Source organism: Cajanus cajan, chromosome 8, assembly GCF_000230855.2.
Source record: "Cajanus cajan strain Asha chromosome 8, NIPB_CcT2T_4, whole genome shotgun sequence".
NCBI lineage: Eukaryota > Viridiplantae > Streptophyta > Magnoliopsida > Fabales > Fabaceae > Cajanus > Cajanus cajan.
In genome coordinates this window covers 56,747,020-56,756,168 of record NC_138524.1, presented here as the reverse complement: position 1 = coordinate 56,756,168, position 9,149 = coordinate 56,747,020, and the positions used below count along the sequence as shown (strand labels likewise).

Here is a 9,149-nt window from a genome sequence, read left to right as displayed (position 1 = left end):
GTGATCTTTTGAGACTATAATACATAATGATGTATGCAATTCACTAAACAAGTTTGTTAAAATGTGGTTTTCTCTTACTTTGTTATGTTTGTTGGTGATTTCAGTAGATATGGATGTGTATTTTATGAAACACAAAGTTTTAAAACTTTGACGAAGGTTAACTTGGCTAAAGTATCAAGGCCATACAATCAGATTAGGATGGTGACTACTTAAGTTAGGAATTTGATGACTATCTCAGATAGTGTGAGATGTTATCCAAACTCACCTCTCAATAAATTTATATTAAATGTGAATTTTGTAAATCCAACCGTTAAATTGAAAGTTCATATCACTTTATACATGTATATCAAATTTTGTTAAAATTGAACAATAACTGGAAGGTAATCAAAGTGTTCATATTTTAGTGTATTTTAAAATGAATATATTACATCAATTTTGTTTTATAAAAATGAAGTTTCAAATCATCTTGGATTAATATAAAATTTTGTATATATAATCTAAGAGATATGAACTTTCAATCTAACGGTTGGATTTACAAAATTCACATTTAATATAAAGTTATTGAGCATTGTAATACTTAGTAAAAGTCACATTTAATATATATATATATATATATATATATATATATATATATACCAGATGTCCCCGAGGTGGATCTAGGAGGTAAAAAGAAGATGAGATATGAACAAGAAAATATTACTAACAGGAATGTAGTATGCAAAAAGGACCGGGTTTACACGGCGATAGTCCGCACAATACCAGAATGTTTACATGCAAGAACAAAAATACAGAGAAGGACCGAGTTTACACGGCGGTAGTCCGCACAATACCGGAATGTTTACATGCAAGAACAAAAATACAGAGAAGGACCGAGTTTACACGGTGGTAGTCCGCACAATACCGGAAGTTTATATGCAGGAACATAAAATATATTCAATGTAAAGAAAGCAGATGGAGAAAGACAGTTTTTATTAAAAGAAAAGCTTACAAAGAAGTATCTCAGAGCTTTCCTCTCTAGACTCTCTCTCTCTATCTGATATTCTAAAAAATGAAGGGTACCTCACAACATGGTCGAGGCCTCCTTTTAAAGACTAAAAATTACTGTTTCTACAGAACCAGTAGCTTGACAGGAATTATTTATTAATAAGCTACAGTACTGGTATCTTGACAGGAATTGTTCCTTCAGAAAATGAGTTGGTACAGTATAGCTATCTTGACTGGAACTGTTGATAATTTTAGATGTCCGTTAGATTAACTCCAAAACAGTCTCAAAGGGGAACCATCGCTCCAAGCCACATAAAAGGTTTGCTCCAAGCTAGGGAAATTTGCTCAGAGCAACCAACAACTTATTCTAAACGAGTCAAGTTAAAGAGCACCCCTAGAAGTATACACATGCTCACTCAGAGCGAGTTACTTGAGTACTTTGAATGAGAAAAACTCGCTCAAAGCTACCACAAGAGCGCTTTGAGTGAGCCAAGTCAAAGAGCAACTCTAGTGGCACACACATTCTTGTTCAGAGCTCTGAACAAGCGTATCAGACCTAAAAGTCCATCAGAATTATTATAAAAATAGGGTCTTTAGGGGGTATTTGTATTCCATTCTAAATCATCAATATTCTTCCTTAACATAATTCTAGAGAGATTAGAGAGAGTTTGTCTAAGGCCACTCTTGTAATCACAAATCGCTTAAGGGTGTTCTTCTATTGTTGTGTAATCCTTAGTCATAAATGACTAAATTCGCCATGTTGTGTAATCACATGATGTGTACTTGTCCAAAGGGAAGTCTCCTACTTCATCAGATGAGGGGGAACACATGAGCAAGATACCATATGCCTCAACCATTGGATCTATCATGTATGTTGTGATGTCTACTAGACTAGATGCTTTGTATGCTTTGAGCATGACAAGTAGGTTTAATCTAAACTTGGTGAGGGTTACTAGCTAGTTGTTAAGAATATCATCAAGCACTCAAGAAGGACTAAGGATTCATTCTTGGCGTATGAAGGTGAGGAAGAGCATACATGATATTCTTGTAGTTGTAATTATGTTGTAGTTAGATTATGGCATTGTGAGCTTGAAAAAGTTTGAAGTAAGAGACAATTGCCAAAATTCTATTTCAGAAGATAAGTATATAGTTGCATCAATTGTGATAGGGAATGTTGCTCGAATAAGGAAGCTCATTACTAAACTTGGTGGCATTATTGGCAAATAGTCCTAATTGACCTTTATTGTGATGACAATGAAGCATTCATGCAAGCCAAGGAACTTAAATCTCACTAGTGATCCAAGAAAGACGCACATACACACATATACTCAAACATTTTCATCTCATTTGATTAGAGAAAAAATAGAGGAGATGTTAAAGATGTGAAAAATATCCACTTTAGAGAACATGCATGGTTGAAGCACTAACAAAGCCATTTTTTTCAATAGAATCATGATGCTCACACTAGGTTAGTGGACATTAGGTTTATGTTCGACTGACCACAATGCTAGTGGGAGATTGTTGGAGTTATCCCTAGTAGCTAATCCTTTATTTGTATCATAACTTTAATACAAGATATTTTAATTGTTATCTTAATTGTTAATGTTAATGTTTTACTAGTGTATAATAATGTCTTTATAATAATCGGTTCATTTAAATATATATCATGTGTTACTGGTTGTGAGATTATTTGAATAGAGAACATTATTCTGAAAGTATCTATAGTTGAATATTATTATTAGTTGTGTCGACAATAATACATTAAGACTATTATGTGAGTTGATTGGTAACCGCATGAATCTTATAGGTCATGGATATGGAGATATCAAGTTAGACATAGAAGTATAAATATTGGAGGTAGATACTTGTATTGGATAGACCAATTATGAAAAGGCTTCATAATTAGTTATGCAAGTGTCATAAGTGCATAACAAGAGTTATTCTTTCAATCTTTTGATTGAGTGAGACGTGAAATATACATGATCTTGCAAAAATAAGCCAATTTTATTTAAATAAAGATTTCCAAAATACATTGTTTTCATCTTGTTTTCCGTTTTAGTTTAACATTTTTTTGTTCTCCATTTTTGGTTCTTGGTTAGGGTTTTGTAAGAGGCTAAGACTCACCACCGAAGAATTCTTTCCCTTAATTATGGTTAATTCTTTCTCTTATATATGTTTATGGATGTTAGTAAAAGATATCAAGGTTTTATCATGTCATATCTAGCTAAGTTCTTTATTTTAGGATTATGATGTAATTATTTTTTATGAACTCTCAATTATGAATTGAGTGGATTCTTTTTGTATTTGTTGGATTGTTTTGGTTATTTTAAAGCTCTCCGAGTTAATTGATGGTTCATGGTCAAACTTCGTTAACTAACGGAACCAATAATCAAATTTGGGAAACTTGTATGATAAAAAACTGATTTTCTAAGTTTTCATTTTAGATTAATTATTTAATTGGCTTCTCCAATTGTATACCTCGTTCTACAATAAACTTTAAATGATCAATTTAGGATTTTCACAAATTAAGGACCGTTAATTTTGATGAACAAAAGTTATTAACAATTTCTTAAGTAAAATTGATAGTAAGAATTAAAATTCACACAATTTACATAAGGAGTGATTGGGTCAATGCAGTTACAATCCTAGAACTTTTTAATATTGAATCTTAATCAATTTATTTTTTCCTACTTTAATTTTTTATTTTGCATGAATTTTGTCACATTCTCAAAATTATAATTTTATTCCTTCAAACTATTAAAAATTATGATTAAGTTATTAAATACTTGAATTTAGTCTTTTAAGTTCAATATTTAAACATTATTCATTATTATTATTATGATAAGTTACGTTTGTATTTAAGCACATTTTATACATAAAAGCGTATATAAAAACAAGACCTGGTATAATTTTTTTTTTCTATAATTGTTTCAATTTCATCAATTATATTTTCCCTTATTTTAAACGTTCTCAAATGATAAGTTAATTCAGGCAAAATCAGAGTTGAATAAAATCGCACAGAATCTCATCTAAACAACCACCAGTGTTGTTTAATTACTTAACTTTATGTACACAAGTAAAGATTTTTCTACAAACAGAAAAAGAACATAACATGCATGTGAGAGAACTTTTGTGAGCTGCAGAAGGCAAGTTGAATTGACAAGCTCAGTTGATCTGGATAAATGAAAGCATAGAATCTGGCAATCGATTATGATAAACCATCCCAAACTAAACTATATTTTCTGCTGCATGCACGTGTAACCATGTATTTATATATATCTGCACACTATGGGTGTGCAATATAATTTTGATATATAACAATTTAAGATTTAGAAATGTTTGGATACGAATCAGAAATATTTTTAAAAACATTTCTATATTATTGGATCCAAACAAACTATAATTTCATCTACATCTCCTTGAACATCTCTAATGACATTACACAATTATATATATATAGCATCAAAATCCAATTAAACTGGAACTGTCCTACCAGAAGAGGATGCACCTTGCTGTTGCTGCTCATGATCATTATTACCTTCTTCATCTTCGTTCTCCCCACTCAACTCCTCCAAGGACTTCCCTTTAGATTCGGGAACCAAGAACGTGAAAAACAAGCCAAGACAATTCACCACAGCCAGCAAAATGAGGGTGTTCTTCATCCCAATCCCCGCGGGGTAACCCGCGTCCCGCTTCTTAGGATCCTTGTCCTGAGAAGCATAAAGGAAGCCGAACGCGCCCACGATGGCGCCGGCCTTCCCTGCGGCCGAAGAAATCCCATGACACGTGGACCGCAGCCTGGCGGGGAAGATCTCGGCCGGCACGACGAAAGTGGTGGCGTTGGGGCCGAAATTGGCAAAGAAGAAGGTAAAAGCGTACAAAACGAGAAAGCCTATCCTGTGTTCCTTTTTGGTCCAGTGGTGGTAGGGGATGGCTAGGGCGAACATGAAGACAGTCATGAAGAAGAAGCCCATGATTTGGATGAAGAAACGACCCAAGTGATCGATAAAGGCGACGGTGAACCAGTAGCCTGGAACCGTACCGCATAAGGCTATAAGCGCGGTTGCCCTAGCAACTCTGAAGACTTCTTGAATGGCGTTCATTTCCTTGGCGGGGGGGAGCCAACCGATGTTGCTGTAGATGTCTTTCTGGAAGAGGTTGGAGCTGTAGTAAGCGATGTCGAGTAGGAACCAGGTAGTGGTTGTGCCGAGCAAGTGCAAGCCGTGTCGGCGGAGAAACTCCTTGGAGAACAAGCCGAAGGTGTTGGCTTCTCTCTGGACGATGATGTCCACCTTTTCTTGCTCGGCTTGGATGTCCACCTGAAGCACCTTGGACATGTCCTGCGCGGCTTGCTTGGCGTTCTTGGCGACGAGCGCCGTGTAACGCGCCGTTTCGGGCATCTTCATGCGCCAGTAGTAGGTGAGAGCGGCGGGGACAGCACCGAACATTAGGATGATGCGCCAAACGTAGTCGGCTTCCGGAACCAGGGAGGCTTCGGGGTTCGTTTCGTATGATGGAGCGCTGTACGCGTGGTCGAACGCTGTCGCCACTACGATCGAAACCACAGCTCCCGCCAGGATTCCAAATCCTGTATCACCAATTCCAAACATAATCATGCATGCTGTTAATTAAGCACATCTTTTATGATAATTGATAAAATTACCTTGCATGGCAAAGACGGAGGCAATGAAGGCGCCACGCGTCTTCTTGTTGGCGTACTCAGACATGATGGTGGCGGAGAGAGGGTAGTCGCCGCCGATACCGAAGCCGAGCCAGAAGCGGAAGAAGCAGAGGGTGGCGATGACGCCCTTGGCGGAGTGGCCGAAGGAGAGGCCGGAGGCGAGGGAGGAGAAGACCATGAGGGCAAGCGTGAGTCCGTACACCTTCTTCCGCCCCATCTTGTCCCCCAGCCAGCCGAAGAAGAGCTGGCCGGCGAGCGTCCCGCAGAGGGCGACCCCGTTGACGGCGGCGGAGACGTTGGGAGGCAGCGTCCCTGGCTTGGGGGCCCCCGGGTGGGTGTAGTAGATGCGCCCCAGAAGCTTCGTCACGTTGGGGATGCTGAAGAGGTCGTAGGCGTCCGTGAAGAACCCCATGCCCGCTATCACTATCGCTGTGAAGTGATACCATTGCGTCTTCGCTGCATCAAGCGCGCTCAGCACTCCTAGTTCTCCACGCGCCATACCTTCTCCTTCTCTTATGCACTCAACACTTCAACCCCTTTCTCTCTTTTAAATACACAACTAATCATCATCATTATTATTATTATTATTATTATTATTATTATTATTATTATTATTATTTACAACCCACAAACATCATATTTAACTAGTTTAATTATAAACAATTAAGGCTCAAACATGCTTTTTAATTCCCATAAAATAATTATTTATTATTATATATGACCCAATTATTATAAGAACGAGCAAGTATATAACTTGTACTCTTTGACTTTCAAATTTTATCCTCATCATAAATTCTGTTAATTTAATTAATATTTAATGAAGATGCTGCATCATCAAACATGTATATTAATTTAAAAGGTAAAAAAAAAATAGTGGGGTTGACTTCAATTGAATTGACAAGTTAACGATATAGAGATAAAATTATATTTTTTTTAAATAAAAAGTCTATATTTTAAAAATGAAAGACTAAAAATAAGGTTTTACATGTTTATAAAAACAAAAAGATAGTTAATCCAAAAATTAATTACATTTAATTATATCTCACGTAAAGTATAACCAGGGACTACTTGATTCATGACTACACGATAATTACTTCTCTCTATCAACACTTATAGTTTTCTTTATTACATTATAATATATATATATATATATATATAGAGAGAGTATATCAAGTGAGAAGAAATTTATTATGAGAGATGAGAGGGTTAAAATATAACCTTTAGATTAATCAAGTGAGAGAAAATTTAGGATTTAATGTGAGAAGAAATTAATCTAAGAGTTATATTTTAACCCTCTCATCTCTTATATAATAAATTTTCTCTCACTAGTTATATATATATATATATATATATATATATATATATATATATATATATATATATATATATTATATCAATCAATCAACGCTTGTCTACATCAAACACTCTGTCGATCGACAACAACATCTATCATCAGTTATCTATTTTTTTATTTTATTATTATTATTATTATTATTATTTTTTATCTTTGTTCTTATTGTATTTTCTATTTTTCTTATCGTATAAATTGGTCTGAAGTTAAGTTTATTCTTAACGCATAAATCTATTATTAACGCCTTGTATGCGTAAGTTAAGTTTCTTTGATTAAAATAAGAAATAATTAAGAGATGCAGATAATTGTTATAATTGAGGGGTATTTTCTAAAATTAGCCGAATAAAATCGCCTTAGAAATATGTCTATCAAATTAGAGCCGTTAAAATATACTTGATTCAACATTTGTATAATAAATGAATTGGATTGGATTATGAAAACTTAAAGTCAAACTAATCCGAATTTTCACTAGCTTAAAGTAAGCTTGATCGTGATTGGCGACAATATTTCTTTGTTGCCATTGTACAAGAATATATCTGTACTCATTTTTCTTTCTTTTTTCTCTTTTAATTTTCTTCCTAGCCGCGATAGATTTTAGATATTTATGAATAGTTATTCTAAATAATAATAAAAAATTCAGTAGCCAGTGTTATTAGTGTTTGTGGTACGTTGTCGTTTCCATAATTAATTAGTTGCATAAACTTTGACAAATAATTGTAAACTCGATTATTCAAATTGAATAATCTAATTTATGTTTAATTTTCAAAGCAAGCTAGTTTTCAAACAAACCCTTAATTTGAGAGGGACATTGATTGCAACCTTGAAAAAGGAAGCTGCACATTATTTTTGTGGTCAATATTGTCTGTCTCAGTTTTATTTATAAAAGAATAATTATGTCTTATTAATATTTCATTCATTTGATAAATAAGTCTCAAGATAAATGTTGTGTTAACTTTTTAATAAAGTATTAATTATCTCTTTTCTATTTTTATTTTTAATAATATTATGTAAAAAATGTATTTTGTATTGTATTGTTTAGTAATCATAAAATTATAATTCTCTTTCATTTATTTATTATTATTTTAGTCTTTATAAAATAATTTAAGATAATATTTATTATAGAACGATAAAGTACTTTATTTTATATGATATTTTGAATTAAAAATGATTATATATATACAGGTGCAATATAACATGGTAAAAAAAATGAAAACAAAAGCTATCTATTAAGTGCACATATATATTATATAAAGATTAAAATGGTGGTTAGGAATAATTAGAAATATGAAGACTTAGGTATGATTTTTATTGTGACTATTTTTATAATTTTATTTATTTATATATATATATATAAAGATGTGCATATATCATTTTTGTTATAGCTAAATTCACCTTCGGATGTGTGTAAGAGGAGCAATAGTACAACTATGTACTAAGAAGATTAGAAGAACACTGAATATTAATTCATTTATGTATATATATATAAATGAGTTAATTATCTATACACTGCTAGTGTAAAGTTTTTTTACACTAACAATTAATTATATCTTTTAATTGTATCATATCACTGTAAATATTTTTTTTTAATAATGATATGACATAATTAAAAGATATAATTAGTTACCAACACTAATAATATATAAGTGATTAACTATATATATAAACGTTCTAGTTAGAAATTAGAAAATTAAACTGTGTGCTTGTGTGACAGAGAGACTAACCTTTTTCAGTTCATGATATCATTTGAGAGAGCAGAGAAGTATTTTGTCTGTGTTTGTAGATATGAAGAGAAATGATTAGTAGTGGCCATATTTATATAATGCTACCGTGCATCATGTGGTTCATGGATAGTAGTCTATTATATGGCATCTTCGGAATATACCATATATGATATATGATTCCATTAATTTCTTCGATCGTGTTTAACTTTAAATTCATTGATCAAAGTCAGCATACGCAAAGCATTTCCGCGTTTTCACGTTACATCATGGTGGTGTGAAAGTGAGAAAACTATAATTTATTTGATGTAGAACCATGTCATTTGAATATTTGTGGGGTAGACTCTACGAAAGTATGAGTATGACCTTCGTGCCTTCGTGTAACCTTACACTCACAAAGTTAGTTCCGGGAAAA

At 33.3% G+C, this 9,149-nt stretch overlaps 1 protein-coding gene across 2 annotated transcripts; it reads right to left on the bottom strand.

The window, feature by feature from the left end:
- Window positions 1–4,009: 4,009 nt before the first annotated feature.
- On the bottom strand, window positions 4,010–8,892 carry LOC109787673 (low affinity inorganic phosphate transporter 1). 2 transcript variants are annotated; one of them, XM_083062107.1, is made up of 3 exons: window positions 8,738–8,892; window positions 5,648–6,209; window positions 4,010–5,572 (listed from the first exon to the last, which is right to left on the bottom strand). In XM_083062107.1, exons 2-3 carry the CDS (start codon window positions 6,162–6,164, stop codon window positions 4,458–4,460), a joined length of 1,632 nt encoding a protein of 543 aa, XP_082918233.1. In that variant the 5' UTR covers window positions 6,165–6,209; window positions 8,738–8,892; the 3' UTR covers window positions 4,010–4,457. The 2 variants fall into 2 exon arrangements, with proteins under 2 accessions (XP_082918233.1, XP_082918234.1); XM_083062108.1 differs by having other exon boundaries at window positions 5,648–6,224; window positions 8,738–8,818.
- Window positions 8,893–9,149: the final 257 nt, after the last annotated feature.